Below are 24,556 nucleotides of genomic sequence, written 5' to 3' on the forward strand. Positions count from 1 at the left end.
CAACTTGATCTTTCATGAGTTTGAAACTGAATTAAGTCCTTTCGAAATCTTTTACTTAGTAAAACATGCTTTTTACTGATCATATTAAACTAAGAGTTTCTTAGAATTCATGTGAAGCAATAGGGATGGGTTAGGTTTGAAACAATTTAATCACATAAGCCTAAAAACTATGTAAGATAATAGAGCTTGTTAAAGTTATTATGAACCTTTAATTTAGTCGGGTTAGGATCTAAATTAAGCATGCACTTTTCAACTATTGTGTCCATTAGCTGTTGTCTGGTTAGGATCACTCAGCTAATTCCAATGCATTCAATCACGTATGAATGAAATACATACTTGATTTTAATTGAAAACATGAATGTCTAAGACACAAACACTATAAACATGGTTTAAACAAACTTCAATGAATTGATGCAATCATCCTAGCTAAACAGATTTAAGCTACCATTATTTTTGACAAGATAACAAAGCACATTCCAAACATAATTAAAACCAAAGTAACAAGTAAAGGAAGAATAAACCATGTTCGGATTAGCAGCCTTGTGAACTTCGATTGAAGAAGTTTCCTCTCGTCCTCATGTTGCTCCTTTGGCTTCTTAAGGTAGCTGGCCAAGAGATGATCTTATCAAGGTTTTGCTAGCTAAGAATGAAAGGAAATATGAGATGTTATGCATGGGAATGAAGAGAGGGAATGAGAAAATGAGAGAATGAAAGATAAATTTTAAATGAATGATGAATAATGGATGCTTGAATGTGAGATGAGAGTGGGTATTTATACTTGAGATTGGTGGAGGAGTTTAATAAATATGGCATCAAAAATCCCTTAGATTTCTCCCACCTTTGGCCAGCCATAATATGTGGAAAGGAGGGTGAGTTGGTTGTTTGATTCAAGCATAAAATCATGCTTGAATTATGCAAGGGGTGGACAGTTTCTTGAACAAACGTAGTATGCTAATTTTCAATGATTTTCCAAGTGCAGGGACCTCTAATTAATTATCCAACAAGCTAATTTTTGGCTGCCCAAATATCCTTGCTGAATTGGGCTTCTCTTCTCCTTGTTTGGACGGTTTTGTGACCCATTTAATAGTAAAACTTGTCCACCTTGTAGCACTATTTTTCACTGGGTCAAAAATCTTCATGACCCAATTTGTATGGTTTTGCCATCCAAGTAGGGTAGAATTGCTCATGTCCATGCAAAAATTATAATAAGCTCTTTATTAAATCAACTTCATGGTCCCACTACATAATTAAATACAACACATTAATAAATAACATGAAATAATTTTATTTATGCACAAAATTAACATAATAAAGTAAAAATTTGCATATTTTATAAATTCATGTCCATTGTTGGAATATAAGCAAAATTCTCTTAATTAATTAACAAATACTTGAGATTAGTATTATTTTAAGTAAAATGGTGCTAAAAACTACTAGAGAAAACTTATATAATTTAAAGTTTACAATGTTACAAGAACTTCTCCACTTATGCCTCGGTCAAAATCTGGATCACTACTCCTACTATAACAGTGTCTATTCTTAATGGCCAATCTGCTATTCCTTCACTAGTATCTAATGTTCATCCCATGCAAACTCGGTCTAAAAGTGGAGTCTTTATGCCCAAGGTGTTCTCAGTTGATTTGAAAGAATGAAAGCCTCTTATTATTGAGGAAGCTTTCACCAGTCTTGAGTAGACCAAGGTGGCACAATAGGAGTATGATTCTCTCCTTAAAAACAACACATGGGAGCTAGTCATTTTACCTCCCGATAGATGAGAAGTTGGTTGCAAGTGGATCTTCAAACTAAAGAGAAATGCTTATGGAACTATAGTCAGATATAAGGGTAGGTTAGTTGTTAAAAGTTACCTTCAAGAAGCGAGAATTGACTTCCATGAAACATTCAGTCCCGTGGTTAAATTGACCACTATAAGGGTAATTCTCATGTTGGTAGTGACTTATGCTTTGCAACTAATGCAAGTTGACATTAACAATGCTTTTTTAAATAGTGACCTTCATGAAAAAATCTATATGAGTCAACCTCTTAGGTTTGAAACTTATCATGATGGTGATAAAACACTGTTTGCAAGCTCAAGAAGGCTCTTTACGGTCTCAAGCAAGCACTTAGAGCGTGGTTTCACAAGCTTAGAGAGTTTTTGCTTGCTGATGGGTTTATTTTATCAAAGGCCGATGCTTCTTTATTTATCAAGAATTCAAGTAGTATGGCTCTTTATGTTTTGGTATATGTTGATGACATTATTGTCACCAATCCACATGTGTGGATGAATTTGTGATGTCTTTTCATGTTCGATTTTCCCTAAAAGATTTAAGGCAATTTTATTTCTTCCTTGGAATTGAGGTCCCATATGGCTTGAATGGTTGTTTTTAAGTCAAAGGAAGTAAATCTTGGACCTCTTAAAGAAGTGTAACATAAATCAGTCGAATGCTTCTCCCATTCCTATGGTCACTTCCTGTGCATTGTCAGCTCATTGTGGTAGCCCTATTGATAGTGAATCTGACTACAGAAGCATTGCAGGTGCGCTGTAGTATATTGTGATTATCAGGCCAGACATTTCCTTTGCTGTCAACAGGGTATGCCAGTTCCTGCACAAACCTCTGGACCAACACCTTAAGGCTGTTAAACGAATTCTAAGGTATTTGCAAGGTACTACGGACTATGGAATTGGTTTTACAGTTGCTTCTCGAATGTCTTTAGTAGGCTACTCAGATGCAAATTGGGGAATTGACCTTGATGATAGAAGGTCCACAACTAGGTTTTGTGTGTTCCTGGGTGGTAATCTGGTGTCATGGGGGTCAAAGAAACAACAGGTTATTTTTCGTTCCATGACAGAAGCTAAATATTGGGGTCTAACTTATGCTACAGCTAAAACCGTATGGCTTGAGTCGGTGTTGGCTGAACTGAAAGTGCCCTTAACTAATACAGGTACTGTCTGGTGTGATAACTCAGGAGCAGTAGCACTATCTGATAATCCTGTTCTTCATTCAAGTTCAAGCATGTCGAGTTAGATCTCTTCTTTGTTCGAGAAAAGGTTAAAGTAGGCAAGTCGCAGGTGGGTCATGTTCCAGCACAAGAATAGGTTGCTGACATTTTTACCAAGCCACTATCCAAACCATATTTTTACAAGTTCAAAGGAGGACTCAGTGTTGTTAGCAATGAGTTGAATAGCTGGGTGAATATTAGAGTATGTTGACTGTTGTTAACAACATGTGATAGATACTGCAGTTTAGTTAGACAACTATTTTGGTATTTTCAGAAGTTAACAGTTGAGGTAGCTTTGTAGTTGGTTGCTTTTGTTATTTAGCTGTTAGTTTCTCTCTTTCTTGTTTAAATACATCTCAGTTGTATTGAGATGTTTTAAGTGATTGAATATGAAAATATTATCACTAAAGGAGAAACACTATTCATTCTCACTTAAAACATCTCAATACAACTCAGATGTATTTATCCAAGGAAGAGAGAAACTAATAGCTAAATAATAGAAGCAACTAATTGCAAAACTACCTCAACTGTTAACTGTTGAAAATAGCAGAATAGTTAACTAACTAAACTGCAATATTTAACACATCTTGTTAACAATAATTAGCATACTCTAATAATTATCATTAATTCATTTATTACTCTAATATTCCTTTTCTATTTTCTTAGACGAAAAGAGGAGTTTTTCAATTTTCAATATTTGGATTAAAAATAAAGATTTTATCCAGCATCATATTTTAAGAAAATCCTAATTGGTATTCTACTTAATTGTTTTAATTTTTTTAGTTATAAGAATTTTATTCAATTTTCTTTATGTTTTAATTTTAAAGTCACCCTTAAATGATTTATAACACTCATTTGCTATAATATTGAGTTTTTCTTTTCTAATCATGGGTTAATCCAAAATTGTTTGCTTTCACTGTCGGAAAGCAGATACTAGTACAAAGTCTTTTGGTATATAGTATGGCATAGTCTCTAACAGACCTAGGTGCAAGAGGGACAACAAGAGGAACTCATGCATCAATCTGCTCATTAACATTGTTATTCCTATTAGGATCAACCATTATTGACTCTTCATGTTCAACCTAGGAATTAATGTTTAAATGTTTCAGTCTTCGTAAAGTTCTTTCAATTTCCAAATCAAGTGGTAGCAAATCTGGATTTTGACTTCCGTGCATAAAAAAGCCAAAGGTACTTGAAAATAAAACAAATAAAAATAAATTTGAGCTAGGCGAAAAGTAATTAAATTGATGTTAAAAAAAAATAGCAATTCGCTCATCGGCAACGACACCAAACAACTTTTTTTATCTAAACTTGCACACGCAAGTATACGTATTGTTACAAGTAGTATAAAATATCGATCCCATAAAGAGCTATTACTAATCGAAACTCCAATCACCAAATATTACTTTAAAACCTATCTAAATTAATCGATAATAAAATTTTCTAAGTAATTTTAAAGTAAATAAAAATAAGCAATGCAAATTAAATCAAATAAACAATCAATAGGAAAACCCTAAGATGTAGGGTTTAGGGTATAAGGTATAGGGTTTAGGGTTTAATTCAATGTGTTAACTAATTGATCTATCTCCACTCCTAATAGAGTTAATTATTAACCTGGAGAACTAAATTTCTCTTGATTCTCTTCCAGACAATTAAAGAACTAATTTAATCCAATTATTGAGCTATATTCCTATGCCAATAATGTAGACCAAATTAAATAAGAACTACCCCAATTATGGCTACCCGACTTAATCAGGTATATTCCTATCCTAATTACAAACCATGGATTAACACATCTTATTAAGACCAAGAGTTATTCATTCTAGACCTAAAATGAAAATTCTTTTTTCAATTTATTTAGGCTTGTCAAACTAATAGTTGGCTAGACTATCATTAAAGATGAACACGACTGAATAAATAATCAAAACTCTATTAACAATAAAAAGAGATGGAAATAGATAATAGTCAATCAACTAAGCATAAAATCCATTGTAGCCCTATAAAAAAGATTTAGTTCATGAAGAATCTGGGAAACATCTTAAAATTAAAACAATAACTAGACATAATAAAAGGAAATAAAAAGGAAAAACAATGGAGAAACTCCGTCATCTTGTTGGAATCCGTTGATTCTTGATGTGTGAAAGCTTGGGTGGCTCCTCTTTTTCTCTTGTCTCTCATTTGGTTTCTCTTTTATGACACTTAAAAATTGTACATTTTAAAAAACTATTAGATATATGCGCTGCTCCAACAGAAAGGAAAGTCGTCTATTTGCTTTGACTGGGGCAGAGACATTTTTCGTTGGAACGAAAATTTACTTATGTGAAGCTATTCTTTCCCATACTTTTTCGGACCTATGTTGGATAAGAGTATATCGAAAATTAACCTTATTTAACATTACAAATATATAATTCACTAAAAACATCCTAAAATCTAACAAAATTAAATTATAAAATAAACTATAAATCTTAGAAACAAATAAATATTAGAGTTATCAGATATCTCTTCAATGCATTTAAATTATATTTTTGTTGTTTCTCTACTTAAATTTTATGTTTTCAATCATTACTAAAACATAAAATGTTAAATCCTGTCAGCAAAACAAAAGTAGATGACTATATTTCCTTATCCATAGCACATTGAATTTCAAACCCATTAATCTTAATTTCTAGAACATACAAAAAAAAAAAAAAAGAAATTAAAACCTGACCACGTTGTGTTAAAGAATTCTCTATACTCTCACCACTATTAGTAATGTCAAATGGTCAGTAGCTAATGATTGAAAACATGCATTCATATAAATAAGTTAGCAACATCGCTAGATTACACTATAACAGAAGTAAGTAATTATTTTAAAACTTATAACATCATCACAATATCATGCAATTCCCATATCAAAGCAACTATTGGAACATTAATTTCTCACCTTTACTCCCAATATTGTGAGAAAATTGTAAATCACGCAAGCGATGGAGTTATTTACACAATGATTTAAAATTTTAGATCGGAGTTGTACCTCATAATAATAGAGACTCCACATAATCTCTTATAGAAATCCACACTTGTATGTACATACCCTACCCTGCATACACAACAACATCAATATAGTAATTCATGATTGTTTCCAACTTGCTATCGTCCGTAGCATAACAATCTATTTGTTTGTGCAAACACTTAAAAGGACTACCAGCATAGGCTTTAGTTTAAATACAATGACAACTTCCTTAAAGGTTGAGCATTTAAACAACTTCATTTTATGATAATCGAGCTTTAGTTTAAATCACCCAATCGATGGAGTTATTTACACAATGTTTTAAGATTTTAGACCGGAGTTGTACCTCATAATAATAGAGACTCCACATAATCTCTTATAGAAATCCACACTTGTATATACATACCCTACCCTGCATACACAACAATATCAATATAGTAATTCATGATTGTTTCTAACTTGCAATCGTCCGTAGCATAAAAATCTATTTGTTTGTGCAAACACACAAAAGGACTACTAGCACAGGCTTTAGTTTAAATACAATGACAATTTCCTTAAAGGTTGAGCATTTAAACAACTTCATTTTATGATAATCGAGCCTAATATGGAAGAATAAAGTGAAGGGAACTTTTATTTAAGATTTTCGACAGTCCAAGCACATAGGTATTTCAATGTTTCTTCACATAATATCAAGAAGGAATTGTAATCTTGTTCATCGCATATATAGATATAGTTATCATTCTCAAATACAGAAGGGAAACAAGTAAACAATTTTTTTGAAAGATTAATATAATTATACCATATCGGCTCTCTTGTAAATTATACCACGAGCAATTTATCCATAACAAGGATAAGGAGAGAAAAAAAGGGCTCAAGATAGAAAGAAAAGTCAACTCACTCTAGAGACACGTGTCACAGGCCAAAGTGCAAAGCCCATGACCATGGCACAACATGCAACCCATGGAGGTCTATCGATTAGATGAGGATCGTTTAGCCCATAAGAACTGGCCCGATTCAAAGAAATGTTGGAGAAGCCTATCAGACTGAAGCCTTGTTGGGCTGATAATGAAGATATGGCAACATAGACTATTTTTAGTAAATATGGGAATCATATCTTGTAGATTTAATTTGATATGGTGTATCTTTTAAACCCCATGATTTAAGGGATAGGCTAATATTATCTGTTGATGTAACTTAATCTAGATCATCGATTTTGGGGGAGCTCAACTATAAATAGAGAGCCTCCCCCACACTTGAACTTCATCCATTCTAACTTGATTTTTTAAGAGTAATAGAGTTCTTGGAGAGTATTTACTCAAACACCTCTCGTGCGTTCTTTTCTGTGGCTTTCTGTTGTTCTTTTGTGGCTTCTTTGGCATAAATTGCTTCTGCTATACAAATTGGTGCCTTTGAGGAATTCTAAAGGAATCCTCACTTGTGGTGTTAAGGTTGACTTAGGCGAGTTTGGAACGAACAGAACGCCTAAGGCTACACGGTTCGTAAGACGAAAGTTCTAACCTCGTGACAAGTGGTACCCGAGCTATTGGTTGCAAAGGCACCATTGGGATGTCGAAAGAAGTTTTCGGTTAGAATGAGCCAATGGAGACCCGTGGAAGGGCCAGAAAAGTGAGTCGATCGAGGGACTTATTGTCAGCTTTGGAGGGTCAAGTCGTCACTCTCAAGGAGTCCATGGGGAACGTCAATGAGAGGATCAATGATGTTGATGATAGAATCACTAATGGGTTGCAATCGATAAATAAGTAGTTCAGGGAATATGTGTGGGATACTATCGGTTCCTCGAAGAACAAGCTGACTGGGAAGGATGATGCTCTCCAGACTATGATAATAGCTTTAAAAGATGAGATCTATGAGCTTAAAGAGGAGCTCAAGATTTTCAAGGCTGCCTCGGGTAATGGAATGTTGGCTTCGAAGCTGAAGCAACAGGCAATGGATATGCCCAAACTGAAAGCGCTTAATGGGGCAAGGTCCGCAAGTGAAGTGGACAACTTTCTTTAGGCCATAGAGTAATACGTCTGAATGATGAGCATAGAGGATGATGCTACTAAGGTAAATACTGTTGCTATATATTTTTTTTGATGTTGCTTTAATATGGTGGCGACGTAGGTCCATAGATGTGACACGTGGTGGGACTGAGATTGGGACTTGAAAGGAGTTCCAAAAGGAATTCAAAACACAATTTTACTCCGAGTATCCTAAGAATGAAGCTCGAGCAAAGTTGCAATGACTTACGCAATGAGGCACGGTTAGGGAGTATGTGCGGTAGTTCAGTGAACTCATGCTCCAGATTTTTGGTTTGAGCGAGAAGGAAGCATTTTTCTCCTTCATAGATGGGTTAAAACCATGGGCGAAGCAAGAGTTGCAACACCGAGGAGTTCAGGAGCTTACCAAAGCCATGATGGTAATGGAGTCCTTAGTGGAACTTGTTCCGAGAAAAGACAGGTTTGAATCTTCCAAGCCCAATGGGAGGGGAAATGGTGGGAACCATGAGGAAGATGAAGAGGGACATAGTGATGATGGTGACGGTAGTAGTAGCGACTGTGGTAATGGGAAATCATGAAATGGGAGGTGGATACCTAACAACCCGAAAAAGGAGAGAAAGTTAAGATGCTACCTTTGTAAGAGACTGCACATAAAGACTGACTGCCCAAATGTATCTTCGTTTTTGGCTATCAAAAGGAATGATAAGCTGGAAGTAGCGAAGCCTATTGAGAAAAAAGATATCGAGGGTCAATTCGATGGTGCTCATTCCTAAGAAAAGGGATGGCAAGGAAGGGTTGATATTTGTAAACATCAACATTGCAGGTCAGAAGAGGAATGCTTTTATTGATACGGGAGCATCGAACTTGTTTGTATTAGAAAAAGTTACGAAGAAACTTAGTCTCTCGATTAGAAAATCAAATAAGAAGATCAAGACGGTAAATTCTGAGGAGGCCTCGACTGTGGGAGTAGTTCATAATGTGGAGCTACAAATCAGCAAATAGAAAGGCAAGAAAGAATTTGAGGTAATTTAATTAGATGTTTACGATTATGTGCTTCGCTTAAACTTCATTGACAAGATTCACGTAGTTCTGTATCCATGGGCCAATCAAATTCATATTTTCATCGGTCCAATATAAAAAATTATTGTGCCGATGCATCAGGATATGAAGGTTGGGACAAATGCGTTGTCAACAATCCAACTAGTAGAGGATGGTTGTTATGGGAAGAACACTGACTCGATAGAACAAAATGTTACGAAAGCCCCTTCGGAAGTGTTAGTGGTGCATGAGATTGATATAAAACCTGCAGAGTTGACTGTGGAGCTAACACCTTTGGAAAAGGTGGGTTGTGCATCGGGCTTCGAGAAAAAAGGAGCGATGTAAAAACAGTTGGGACGAGTAAATGCTGCAAGTAAAGTACATTGCGAGCACTTTGATAGTGTTTTAAATTCTGACTTGTTGGCTTGGCAAGATCGTTGGGGCCCTTTCAAAGTTCTTAAGCAAGGAGGCCGAGGGACTGTGGACGATACGAAGCCAAGGTGTGAGAATCAAAGGGATTCCAAATGGGGTGTAACAACCTGTTTTCAGTAAAATCGATAAAGTAGTTTTAGGACCACAAATCTGAAGTAAAAAAATTATTTTTATTATTTTATTATTTATAGCATGATAGTAATACTGTATAAAAATTTCTTTAAGAAATTTTACCGCTTACATGCTTAATTTGATAAAAAGGACTAAATCGCTTAAAGTGCAAAAGTTTAGTTCTAATAGCTAAATGTATTAAATAACAATGGAACTTTAAAGTGGAAGTCCTTATATGGTAATTAGACCATTACAGTTGTTAGTGGATGAGCATGGCTTGGCATTTGTGTAAATTTGATTAATTTTAAAGGTTAAATTAGTAAAAAGGTAAATAAATGATATATTAAATAAAATAAAATAAAAACACCATCTTTTACTTTAATCTTTCAATCGAAAATAGAAAAAAAAGAGTAGCCATTATTGAAGCTACATTCAACCATCCTAGTTTCCTTAATTAGGTATGCATTTTTGTCCATTTTTAACGATTTCTATGTTTTCGAGATCATTGTAGCTTAATCTAGCTAGCTTGGGGACTCATTTTTGAAACTGTTAAACTATTAGGGTTTTACCATTATTAAATATACATGAGTTTTGATGTTTGATGATAGAAAATGGATGGTTGTTGTTAGATAAACAACTTTTGTTAAGAGATTTTTGATGAAATTGTCAAATAGGGATTAAACTAAAAAATTGAAATTTTTACATGGTAAAATTGTGAAAAATGAAATATAGGGCTTTCTAGGGACCTAATTGATATTCGACTATAGTGGGTTGTGGTAGAATTTCACAAATTTCCATTTTTATGAGCTAAGGACTAAATTGCAAAGAAATTAAAAGTATAGGGGCAAAATGGTAATTTTTCCAAAATATGATTTTGGTCTAAATTGAATGAATTATATATTAAATTGAGTTAAATTTATCCGTATAGATCAAGACAGACCTTGTATGGATTTAGATCAAGGCAAAGATAAAGTCTCGGACTAGTCACCTCCATATCTACGTATACTCGTCGAGGTAAGTTCGTATGATTAAATTATGTTTATATGTTTTATATTAAATTATGTATGAATTTTGAATTATGATATATATACATGGTTGCATATCCAACAAAGTTCGACAATTACCGAGCCCCATTTGAACCTTAGGAATTCGTAGGATACAAATGACATGTCATTAGGTTTATATGATTTGGGTGCTGGTCTTGGACGTCCTATCGATGGCTGAGGTTCGACATGTATTGCGGATACTCCATAGCTCGTGTGAGTAGTATCGTGTAGCTACGTTTCGACCCACAGCTCGTGTGAGCAAGCCCATTTTCACAGGTCATGTGAGCATACTAATTTACAACTCATGTGAGCATACCGATTCACAGCTCGTGTAAGCATACATGTATAGGATTTGACTGATTACAGTTATATGAGTTAGCACACTATGTGTGAGCTATCCCGGGTATCCAACGATATTTTAAATGGTTCAAAGGGTAATGTTCTAATACGAAATGGTAAGAGTTCGATACGAACTATTACAGGTATACACATGAATTACATAGAAATGTTATTACATGGTATATGGAAACATGAAATGGATTATACGTGTATATTGAACTTGATCAATTGTTGTGTTCATCCATGTTTATTGGCTTATATATGTATTTACATGGCTAACATGGTTGGTGTATATGTGCTTAGGTATTTGGCCAAATTGTGTTGGGATATGCTTTGTTTACTTACCTATTATATGACTAAATGGTAAGTTAAATTCTATGTTATACGAACTTACTAAGTTTAAATACTTACTCTGTGTTATTTTTTGTGTTTTATAGTGAATTAGAAGCTCGTTCGGGTTGGAATCTTGTCGGAGCTATATCACACTATCCACCGGCTCTATCGGTACTTTCAGATGTTTAATTTTGGTTATAATGGCATGTATAGGTATTTTGGCTAATGTTGGCGATGTGTTTTGGTTGTTGAAATGACCATTTGGTTTGGCTTGTGATTTGGCACTTTGATGATGTTATGTCTCGTTTGGGTATATTGGTTGTATGAAGTTATACCATATGTATATGACTTCTTTATGCTTGATTTGAATGCCTTATTATGGATTGTTTATATGTGCAATGTTGGTTGTAGGTACATGGCAAATTGGGTGAGAAAAATGGCTTGTAAAATGGCCTATTTTCGTCCACACGGGTAGAGAAACGAGTGTGTGTCTCAGCCGTGTATCCCCTGTAGCTTTAAAAGGGTTGCAAGTCAGGCAGTTACACGGCCTAACACACAGCCTGGTAAACCGGCGTGTGGGTTTACTTCGAAGGGTATATGGCCTGCCACATGGGGGCCTGGGGTTAATTCGAAGGGTACACGACCTGGCACATGGACGTGTGACTTGGTCGTGTAACCCAAGTCAGTGAGTTATACAGGCACAGACACAGGCTGGGACACAGCCATGTGTCCCTATTTCAAATGCCCACACGGCCGTGTGACCTCTACAGTGTTGAAAATTTTTAATGTTTTTTAAAAAATTCTCTAAGTTTCTGATTTAGTCCCGACTTGTTTCTAACGCATATTCAGGGCCTCGAAGGCTCGTATAAGGGACAATATGTATGGTTTGACTTGGTTTTAATATGTTTATTGATATGATATGAAATGCTTGAAATTTCTGTCTGTTTGAATCATAAATTTTGGTAATACTCCGTAACCCTAGTCTGGTGACAGATACGGGTTAGGGGTGTTACATGGAGCAAGTCAAAATTGGGTCAAGTTAGAGTAGAGACTTCTTGCCAATGAGATGTACCAACGCATGCAACAGTTTAATTTAAGAGGTGACGGAAGCCGAGGCAAAGGTTTCGAAGGAAGGTATAACCTGATCCTAAGACAAGTCGGGAAGAAGCCAAGGCTGCGTGAGAGTTCCAAGTTGAATCAAGTTTGTGCCATTCTGAAGGCCCAACGAGGGCGTTGCGAGAATGGGTGGAGGAGAATGTCATGGGCCAAAGTGCAAAGCCCGTGACCATGTCACAAGATGCACCCCATGGAGGTCTATCGATTAGATGGGGATCATTTAGCCCACGAGAACTAGCCTGATTCAAAGAATTGTTGGAGAAGCCTATCAGATTGAAGCCTTGTTGGGCCGATAATTAAGATATGGCAACATAGGCTATTTTTAGTAAATATGAGAATCATATCTTATAGATTTAATTTGATATAGTGTATCTTCTAAATCCGATGATTTAAGGGATAGGCTAATCTTGCCCGTCGATGTAACTCAATCTAGATTGTCAATTTTAGGGGAACTCAACTATAAATAGAGAGCCTCCCCCCTTACTTGTACTTCATTCTATTGTAACTTGAATTCTTAAGAGTAATAGAATTCTTGGAGAGCATTTACTCAAACACCTCTCATGCGTTCTTTTCTGTGGCTTTCTGTTGTTCTTTTGCGGCTTCTTTGGCATAAATTGCTTCCTCTATACAAATTGGTGCCTTGGAGGAATTCTAAAGGAATCCTCACTTGTGGTGTTAAGGCTGACTTAGGTGAGTTTGGAACGAACAGATTGCCTAAGGTCGCACGGATCGCAAGACGAAAGATCTAGCCCTGTGACACATGTACGAAGATGAGCGTAAAAAAAGCTCATGAGTACATGAAAGGCGCAGTTTCGAGGTTTGTAAGAGCAAGCAGAGAGGCCATAAAGTTCGGAGCCGATGAATCTGCCATTGTTGATATGAGATCATCGCTTAGAACTCGATCTACAACTCGTTTATCTATTAGAGGTTTTAGGAATGTATTGTAGTGTGTACTAAAACTAACTTCTTTGTGAAAAAAATTGTCTCTGAATCATGAATGTGTGATGAAAATTAATAGTGTCAAATTCTCTACTGTAAATATAGTTGCACCTATTTATAGAACTTGGTCTTAATGGTGTTTGACAATATGTATATTTTTTGTAGTGTTAGCCTACTTTTACATATTATAACTGTTTATTTATATAAATTTATGTATTTATATGTTTATTTAAAGAAAATGAAAGAATCCTATTATCACGTTGATAAGATAAGTTGTATTTATCATTTTAAGGTTTATTTTATTTATTATTATGTTTCCACTTACTTATCACATCTATGATTATATCTTTAAAAAATTGATGTTTGCATTCTCTCCGAAAATACAACATATCTAATAGGACGAACTTCTAAACATCCCCATAGATTCTTTATTTAAAGGGACCAATATCACAAAAGCTTATATTTTGAGTCGAAAATTAATATATATATTTAAACAATCATTTAAATATAATATACTAAAAGGTTCATTTGTAAACCTTATGAAACCATCCATATTTAATAATCCAACTCAATAATTCAATCATATTTAAAACATATAAAAATAATAATCACAATAATACTTCAATAAAAATATGTTGAAGCTCTTATGAATTTAAAATCTACTTAATAAATCCAAAATCAAGATCAATGTTAAAATCAAATATTTTATCAACTTCGAAAAGATAAAATAAAACAAATTAATCAAATCAATTACAATTAATGAAAATTAAATTAAATTAATTCTAAATATAAAATATTAAAAAAAAAAACTTGCTGCAAATCCGTGTATCCTATGTCTAATATCTGAGAGAATCCTTGAGAGTTTATAACTTTATAAATTTCTTCGCATAACATCAAAACTTGCGACTAAGTGGTTGAAGACGACTCTTGAGAGTTAGGGTTGACAGGATCTAATGATTGCTTTTATGGATTTCTTCAGGCTTAATGTCAAATATTTATTGGAGTAGTTAGCGACCTAGCTTGGGTATTGAAGGCATTATTCGGGTTCAAATCCCCATTGCAGTGCCCATTTTATTTTCTCTTTATTGGATAGAATGGTTATATATTTTCCTTGACAGAAAGTATCAACTACTTAAAGGTAGGTGGATGGTTAAGGAGAGATGGAAACTTGAAGGGCGTTGGATGGTTTTTCATGATTTTGTTTGGTGCTAAGGGGAAAGATTAAAATGTAAGAAGAAGAAAGATTGTTTGGGGATAGAGGTGTTGATGGCCGGGTTGGGTTGGATTCAAGTTGGGTCTAAGCATGATATTAACATATTTTATACTTGTCCGAATCTAGTCCGGTTCAACTCAAATTATGAGTCTAAAATTTTGCTCAAACCCGCTCATATTTGCAAAAGATTAACCTAAACCTATTTTAGACCCGCCCATATTATTTTTATTTTTTTAAAAATATTTTTTATTTTAATATTTAATAATTTTATATATTTTTATTTATTGAAATTATATATTAATCTTAACATTATTTTAATGTTTACAGTAGAGTTGTATTATATATTTAGTATAGGTTTATTTTTTTAATGCGTTCTAAATTACATAATATATAAAAATAACATAATATAAAATATTATAAACTTAAAACGAGCTAGGCCGAGAATGTTTAAGCATGAGCCCAGCTCATATTTTAAACGGGCCTATTTTTTTTGCCCAAACCCTTTCAAATTTCGAGCAAGCCTTCGGGTCTAAGCGGGTAACCCGACCCATGAGTAAGTCTATTTGTTTTAAAGTCTATATTTATAGATATCAAATTTATCTTGATCTCGGTCAACATCCACCTAATAATAAAATGTTTATAATATTATTAAATATATTTACTTAATATTTCATATTTACAATTAATTGTTTATTATTTATTTTTAAAATTTTTCTTAATAACTATTCTTCTCGTTACAACTTTTGTGTTCTCTACTTATGTTAGAATTAAATTTTTTCAATTTACTTATTTTATTTACAAAAGTTTCACACTGAAAATGTTTTAATATTTTACATTTTAATATATTAATCTATATCCAGTATCTATATAATATATATTTCCAATTTCTAAGAATTTTATAAATACAATTAGCATGAGTTCAAATCCTATCATATATGTATGTTTTTGTCGATTTTTAAAGTGAAAAGACTAAAATATCCTTAAATAATATTATTTATTTTAATTACGGAAGACATTCTTGTAACAAACTAACCGAGTTGATGATCCGTTCAAGAACTTAAATAATAGTATAGATGAATTTTGATGATTTATTTAACTAATTGTTAGCACTAACTTCAGTTTGTGTTCTTGCTCACATACATTATTAGTATTACATAAAAGTTAAATAGAGTAATCTTATATATATTTATTTATTTTTGAAATTTCAGATTAAGTAGAAAGAAGAAGAAAAATCATATCATTGAAACACTTTGTTTTCATAGATGTAGACTTTTCCAGTACTATTTTCAAGAGACGTGAAAAAGAGAAAAAGAATGATGTCTCAAATTACAAAATAGTAGGTGCTATCATGAATTTCAATTATTGTAGTTAATTTTGTTTTCTTCAATCTATTAGGCAAGGGATCACAATAATGGTAAATTCTTGTTCTACCTCTCTAAATTTTGTAACATTTTAAGTTAATAAAATGTTGAAATTGCTTATTGCCTTTTCCGTTGAAAAGTCATTGTCGAAACCATTTTTAAGTTTGAAAAATGGGGGTCGACTTTTTAAAATGGAAATGGGAGTCGCCACCGACCTTTTATTGAGGTGTGATCGGATCACCATTTAAAATGAATTTGGTCTACAAAATTTTGAGAAAATAGATTCGGGAGTTGATTACGCACGAGGAAAGCTTAGCACCCTCGTAACGCCCAAATTTGGTACCGAATTGATTGTTTGGTGTCTTAATGTCGAAACTTTGAAAAGATTTTAAAATATCATCCTTGAATGAGAAAACTTGAATAAACTAAATTGAATGATAAGGCACACTCATTTCGCAGAAATAAATTGCCACACTCAGTGAGTTAGGGTGCAACAATTCAATCTTCGAAATTAGATTTGTCCCTTTTTTAAGAAAATCATGTACTTTAAGAAGGATATTTGATTATTTAAGTCAATTGAGAAATCAGAATCCAGTAAGTTGGGGTTCACTTTCTCAAAATTCTTAAACATCAAACATTGCCTTTATTTTAAAATTGAGATAACAAAATATCATATCCAGTAAGTTAGGATCCAACATTTTGAAATCTTAAGAACTTTATTTTAAAAATTATATGGTTTAAATAAAATGAACACTTGATTATCTAAATGCATCGAAAAAATTGAAGCCTAGTAAGTTAGGGCACAATTTTCTCGAGAGCTATGAACACCAAACCTTTTAGAAATTATGAAATAGAATGATTGTAGTGCTTTAATAAGATACAATTCTTACAAATGGAACATGATTGAATAGTAATACACAATACAAAAGATAAATAACAACCCAAATAACAGAGATAACTAAAATTGATTTAACACAAACATATAACATATAATAATCACACTAAGATCAAAACAATAATACATCTATTTTAGAGATGAATAATTTAATAGGTTATATATATATATATATATATACAAAATAATAACATTTAAAGAATATTATTATGTAAATAAAAAGAATTTTAAAATATAGCATTAAAATAAAATATTAAAATATATAAAGTATATCAAATTCTTATGAATATGTATATATATTGAAAGAATGACAGAACAAATAATAACATGCAAAGTTTGCAAATAAAGTATATAATAGATTTTTAAATAATGTATGATAAATTTTAAAAATAATAATTTAAAATAATAATATATCACATCATAGAATTATATTAATAAATTTAAAAACAATGTCGAAATGATATTAAAATATGCTATAAATAAATTTAAAATAGATGCTAATCCAATTTGTAATTATGCTATTAGAATCTAAATTTAAATTGAAACTTAATTTAAAGTACGAAATAATAATAATAATAATAATAAAATGTTTAGTTATCATAAAAACAATAAATATTTATAAAATTAAATGGAATATATAAAAAAAGAATAATAAAAATGATTGAATTAAAATTACAAAGTTTGAAGGACTAAATTTACAACCAAATCCAAAACTAAGGACCAAAGTAACAATTAAGCGCACAACTTCAAGAATTCAAATCCAGAGTACGAAAATGCAACCGTTTGATCTTGGACCAAAATGAAATTAGAATAACGATATAGTATAAATTAAAAAATCGAAAGAAATCGAATTGAAACCATGCAAAACAAATGAGGACCTGTTGTGTAAATAAACCTTTGAAAAAAATTGCACGGATCCTTCCCCGGGTCGGGTCACCGCGCGGATCTGCCTTCAAACGACGCCGTTTTGAAACCATCGTCTTGGCATCAAACGACGACGTTTCATACGACAGTTATAAGCTAAAACCAGAACCTAAAATCTAATAGCCAACTTATATTTTGTTAAAACCTAAAGTAAATGAAAAAGAAACTCCACATGCGCCGCTTCGAAGACTGGCCATCCAAGGGCTCTTCGAAAGATCGTCTGGCTCCAATTGCAGCGGAGTAAACGTCGCTCAGATGAAAGGTAAACTCTCACTCTTCCTCTGTTTCTTTTTCCTCAACAGTGAATAAAAGAAAAAGAAAGCAAAGAATCGAAAAGAAAAAAAGATCGAGAGAAAACGGAAAATAAAACTCAAAATCACCTTCAAATTCGATTTCTTTTTCTTCTTTTTTTGTATACAATCTCGTGTAAAAAAAGGGAAGAAGAACCCTCGAAACAATACAGAAAATGGGGTTTTATAGCCCTCAAAAATACAAAATATAATAAAAAATAATACCAAAATCCTCTCTGCTATTTCTGTTTTTCTATTTCTTTTTGCTGCCTCTGTTGCGTTGTTTGTTTCTGTTGCAGGTGTGGCATTTGTTGTGTGCAGGTACGGCCTGGAGAAGGCGCGCGTGGACTTGGCACGGAGGTCAGCACGCGCGGGGATCTGGTTCGGTTGCGGCGCAACAACTGCTAGGGTTTCTGACTTCTAGTTGGGTTAGTCGGGCCAGGGTATTGGGCTTAGGTTTAGGCTAAGTGTTGGGTAATTGGGTTGGGGATATTGGTTGATTCAGATTTAGGGTCTGTTTAGGTTTGGCTAATTTTGGGCTAGTAATCTGGGTTTAGGTTTAGTATTTGGGTTAAGGATTGAATTGGGCTTTGAATCTGTAAATGGACATTTATTTATTTTTTGGGCTTTTGGTTTGATTTTAATATTTATAAAAACTAAGCTGTTAATAGCGGATGTTTTAATTTGTTTTATTTTCTGGTATTTATTGGGCCGGGCAAAATGGGTTATTACAGTCAGAATTCAATTCAAACCCCTCAAAAAATGATAACTTTTTTAGTTTAATTCTTTTAGAAATTGTAAAATTTTAAGTTTATATCCCTCCAAAAAAATTTTGAATTATTATATTTGAATTATTTGTAATTTAAAAATTTTCTTATGGGGATGAACCTGACTCGAGAGAGAATCTGCAAGGTCTCTCAAGTTGCAGTATACGACACACAATAAGTGAAGAGAACAAAGCAGGTGAAATGGATGATAGAAATGAGAACAAAGCTACTTGAGTGGTGGACTTTCCAGAACAATTAGTAATTATAACGATGCTTTGTTTTGAAATAAAGTTTTTAAGTTACTCTAAAAAAAATATTATTTCACATCCAAATAATGTTATTATTACATTTTAATACTGTATTTTCAACTGCTATCTAAATAAATGATATTTTTCACATTATTATTATTTACTCTCTTGTTTCAGTGCATTATTCAAAGGTTGGTGTTAGCTTATATTAGAGTTATGTTTCATTTTGTATTTTAAAGCAAGTTGATTAAGTTGTAATATTTTTTTGTTTTGATTATTTAAAATTATTTTTAAAATCTAATTTATTGAAATTATTAGTTAAACAAAATGGGATTAAAACAAAGGTAGGTGCTACATGATGATAATTCATATGCAATGGCCTAGATATATATATATATATATATATATAAGTTGAGAATTCTTTTATTGCATTTTGAAAGTTTAAGTACCCAATTGAGTGGAAAAAAAAGGAATAAGGGTTTAATTGTTCTTTTTAAAGTTTGAGAACTTTTACACCTTTAAACTTTTTATTAATTACTATTTAGGTTTTAAATTATTTAAACACAACATTGTTATATCATTCAAATATTAAATTACTATAATTTTTTTAAAACATCATTATTGCTTTGAACTTCAATTTGTGTAAATTAATTTTATAATAGAAAACATCAAGTAAGAATACAAAAATTTACATTACACATTTATATGGTGGGTTCAATTATTTCATTAGAAAAAAATAAACACAATTTTATGCTATCCACTTTTGATGAAAGGAAGGAAGGAAAGAAAATGATAAAAAAATTAATTGATTTTATATATTAATATATATTTGATAATTATAACATATTACAAAATACTAAATAATATTTGTTTATTTTTGTAAGTAAAATCATAGTTGTTATATATTTAACTTTTTCTTTTACGTAGGAAATATGAATGATTACTCTAGAATTATTTAATAATTTAAATATAAAAATTGATAAAGAAATAATTATTAAAAAGATAATTAGACCATTTTATCAAGAAAGGCCCATTTCTTAGTTTATTTACGGAAATGGGCCACTTTATTTATTATTTATCGAAAATGGCCAAAAATACTAAAACGCATCCACGTAGGAGTATTTTAAGGGGAAATTCCAACAAAACGGTCTTTGAGGGAGCACTTTTGCCATGTTAGTAAAAAACGCGCTGACGTGGACGCGCTTTGCTAACATGCCAAAGGCGCTCCCTCAAGGCGTGTTTTAGCCCACGTTTTTCTAGGGTTAGGGCTATTTGCATGTTTAGTGCCTAAGGTTTATAGGTTTAGGGTTTTAGTGATTTAAGGTTAGGGTTTTGTTAAAATAATCTAGGAATTTATTTGTGATAACACTCTAGAATAACGTATTTTTATGTATTAATTATGTATTTATTCTGAGTATGATCCTGCTAATTTGAGCTATTTATGATCTTTATCTCATAGGGACTAAATTTGAGGCAAAAGCAAAATTAAGGGCCAAAAGCGTGAATTTAGAGATAAAATGGGCTAATGTGCGACACAAGGAAAAGTTGGTGCCAAAAGTCCAAGTATGGAGGACACAATGGTTGAAATGCAAAAAGAAGAGATTTTATTCTATTAAACTCTATTTTAATTATATTAGGATAATTAATATTGAGATCATTATTAATGATTATTTTTAGGATTTTATTTTATCTTTATTTATCTTCAATTAAATGTATTTATCTTTTAGGAATTTAAGTAGGATTAGACTATCTCCCCTAGCACTATAAATAGGGGGTGAAGTGACTCAAAAGAGGATCCCATCTTTTTTCCTGTAAACACTCTCTCACCAAAAGTTTAGGCTTTTGTTCTTCTCATATTTCTTTTCAATAAAATCGTTATTTTTATTTTATTTATTTTCTTTTCTACCACAACCATGAGCCACTAAACCCATCTAGCCGAAGGTTGTCAAAAATCCCCAAAAGGGTTCATGAGGCTTAGAATCCGTACTTAGCCTCCTCGCTGAGTATTCATCGTTTCTCCGCACTACGGAGCTGACGCTTCCATCCATGTCCCTTAAGAAGTAAGCTTTTCAACGTATGCAAAGGCGGCCACTTTGTATGTTTTGGGAAGGTTGCATAGTCAGTTCGTTAGCTTACTGCATCAGAGGTTGGCGAGCCCAAGAGACAAAATGGTGTGAGATTCGCCATTGAGAAGCGTTGATCTAGCATAAGACGATCCCACAGAAGCAATTGTTGGCTAGAGTCAGGTTCCACTAAATCGTAAGTCTAAATCCTTGGAGCTGGTGGTCGTAGACGTCCTCTTCCACTATAACTGGCTTAAAGCCGAGGATTGAACCTAATGCGGAACGAGACAACTGGAGGCTGGAATCTCCCATAAGAATTTCTTTTCTCTCAACTCTATTTTTAATTTCTCAAATTTTCGATTCAATATTCTTAATTCTGTTTTTATTTTATTTTTCGTTTCCAGATCCAACCCTTTAATTCTGTTATTTTTTTTATTTTTTTCAGGAACGTAGGTTGTCTTGGGCAAGACTCTGCCTGGGATTCCACGGAACAAGATATTGTGCAAATCCAGTCCCTGAGGATTTGACCCTACTTCCCTTTTACTATTCTTTTTCATTATTTATTAGGGATAGGATATTTTTAGTGCTTTCAACAACCGCATCAATTTGTTTAGGGTTTAGGGATTTTAAAAAGTAAATCATAGTTTAGAATTTTAAAAAATTAATTAAATTAGGGTTTAGGATTTTTTAAAAATAATTGTGTTTAGGTTTTAGGATTTTTGTAAAGGGGTTTAGTGTTGAGTCTTGAAATTTTTATATTGACAAGAAGGATTTTTTTCTACAGTAGTTTCTGAAAAATTAATTTTCAGAAGACGGTTCTGAAAAAATAGTGACAAAAACGCTTCAAGCAGGATGCACTGTCAGCAAAAGTACTGAAAAAAGCTCCCACGTGGACGCTCTTTTTCTACAGTAGTTCCTTAAAAAAATAATTTTGAGAAGACGGTTCTGAAAAAATAGTGTCAAAAACACTTCAAGCAGGATGCACAGCCAGTAAAATTACTAAAAAAAGCTCCCACGATGACGCTCTTTTTCTACAGTAGTTCCTGAAAAAATAATTTTAAGACGACGGTTCTGAAAAAATAGTGTCAAAAACGCTTCAAGTAGGATGCACTGTCAGCCAAATTACTGAAAAAAGCTCCCACGTGGACGCTCTTTTTTTTACAATAGTTCCTACTTGGCCTTAGGCTATAAATGAGTCAAATTTCATTCTCATGTTGCATAAGTTACATCAAGAAAAATTAGGGAGGCAAAGCAGAATAGAAATTGAAGATGAGTGAACGTATTAGTGTTGTCATTTACTATGATGGTGAGGTTAGTGACACCGAGAACGACATTGTTTCTTTATTGGAGAACACAACGCGACTGATTTTTAACCAGAACATAGATTTGACAAAACTTCGTTAAAGAATTATGCGCAAAATCTTTGGAACGACGCCAATGAGAGTTTCATCTATTAAGTATCAATTTTGTGCTTCAGTTGATCCCGTGACAAATGACTCATTTGATATCAAAGGTGGTCGTAGCTTGGAGGCAATGGTGCAGACTCCTCTCGCTAGTGGATCACCCTATCTTGAGTTATATGTACAATTTTCATCGCCAAATGAAGCATTTGTGACTTCAACATCTACTGTTGTTCGAGAGGAATACACGACCCCTGCTCAACACTCTCTTAGTGGAGAACGAAATACGAAAACGCCCGTGTTTGGTGGCAGTATGGAATACACAACCCTTGCACGACACTTGGTTAGTGGATTGGACATGCACCTCGGCGGGTCGATATTCGATGCTGGAAATACGTACTGGGGAATGACATCAACTTCTCGTGGTTAGCAATCCACATCTGATTAGGGACGTTACGAAACGTCCATAAGAAGGGATGATGTACTCCCAATGACATCCATCAGCGAGGGGACCTCGTACGTTGCAGATGATGGTGGGTTAGATGATGAGTCCAATGTGGATCCATCTCGAGAGCCCGGCCCCGAGGTGCAGAAGTTGTATTATTTTTTGAATCGGAGCCTATTTCAACTGAACCTAATGACGGTGAAGGGGGTTCAAATAAAGAAGAAGAAGATCTGTGATTCACAGCGTACTCGCCTCCAGCCCACATGGATAATGTCAATCTATTAGTAAATGATGTGTTGGAGTTTCAAGATCTACCACACAGAAGGCGTGACCATACAAGTTCGTCGTTGGATTTGAATGAATTAGAAGTTGGTAAGGAGTTTTCCAATAAGGATTATTTTCTTGGTGCATTGAAACAATATATCATTATGAACGGGGTTAATACTACGTGGTTAAATCCAAATTTGAGAAGTTCGAGACCAAGTGTGCAGTGCAAGATGGTACATGTTTATGGAAAATCATGGCTTCGGTTAGGAAAAAGACGGGGTTGTGGGAGATAAAAGAAGTCCAAAGGTCCACATACGTATGTTGCTGGTACAATATCACTAGGTGTTTAGGGTTTTTGAATAATACTGTTATTACTTAATGTTTCATTATTTAATGTACTTCGTTGACAAGTGTTTCATAAGATCATCCCAAGATGAATTCAGATATAATAGCAAGTTTAATACTACCGATGGTGAAGGCGGATCCTAGAACTTCTATGTTGGTCTTAATTACAAATATTCGTAGCCAATTAAGGTACATTCCCTTTTACCGCAAAGTCTAGATAGCTAAGCATAAGGCGTTGAAAAAGATGCATAGTGGGAGGGACGCTTCATATATTGAGGTGTGGCCTTGTTGTTAGGTGCTGGAGAGGTACGTCCCAGGTTGCGTAACAGACTTTGAAACGGGCCCTACGTACTACAACGATCGCTTGCTGTGTGGATGCCAAGTGTTCAAGCATCTGTTCTGGAGCTTTAACTAATGTCGGGATGCATTTGTGTATTGCAATCCATTCATACAAATTGGTACCTTTATATATAGTAGATATACCCATCGACTATTGCTAGATGTGGCATAAGATGGCGGTTGGAGAATGCTTCCAGTTGCGTTTGCAATAACACTAGGGGAGTCAGGTGACGATTGAGATTTCTTTTTTTCTAGGTTGAAGAGGCATGTCTACCCCCGACTTGATATCTGCGTTATATCGGATCGAAGCAATGGAATACTAGTAGCAATTGAGTGATAGGGAAGCCTATAGGATCACACACACCATCGATATTATCTAAGGCACGTTGCATCCAACTACTACGGGCACTATCGGTCTACCACTGAATGACGACAAGTGAATAACATGGGTATTTAATCTCCACTAATATAATTCTGTTTGTAATATTCAATTTATTATGAATTGAAGAGTGGTATGTAATTTTCGTTATCAACTTATATTGACAAGATACAAGATCAATAAGTACTATTTTCATGATATGTTGGGGATTTTACGGTCAGTTAATGATAAAGGTGCAGACTAGCTCTGTAACATACCTTTCGATCAGTGGACACAAGAA

At 33.5% G+C, this 24,556-nt stretch overlaps 1 protein-coding gene across 1 annotated transcript; it reads left to right on the top strand.

Annotated features, from left to right (window-relative positions):
- The first annotated feature begins 2,456 nt into the window (after positions 1-2,456).
- Positions 2,457-3,023, top strand: LOC128032578 (secreted RxLR effector protein 161-like). Its single transcript, XM_052621196.1, has 2 exons — positions 2,457-2,539; positions 2,588-3,023. The coding sequence occupies exons 1-2, from the start codon at positions 2,457-2,459 to the stop codon at positions 3,021-3,023; spliced, it is 519 nt and encodes a 172-aa protein (XP_052477156.1).
- The last annotated feature ends 21,533 nt before the right edge of the window (positions 3,024-24,556 follow it).

This window comes from Gossypium raimondii, chromosome 9, assembly GCF_025698545.1.
Source record: "Gossypium raimondii isolate GPD5lz chromosome 9, ASM2569854v1, whole genome shotgun sequence".
Taxonomy (NCBI): domain Eukaryota; kingdom Viridiplantae; phylum Streptophyta; class Magnoliopsida; order Malvales; family Malvaceae; genus Gossypium; species Gossypium raimondii.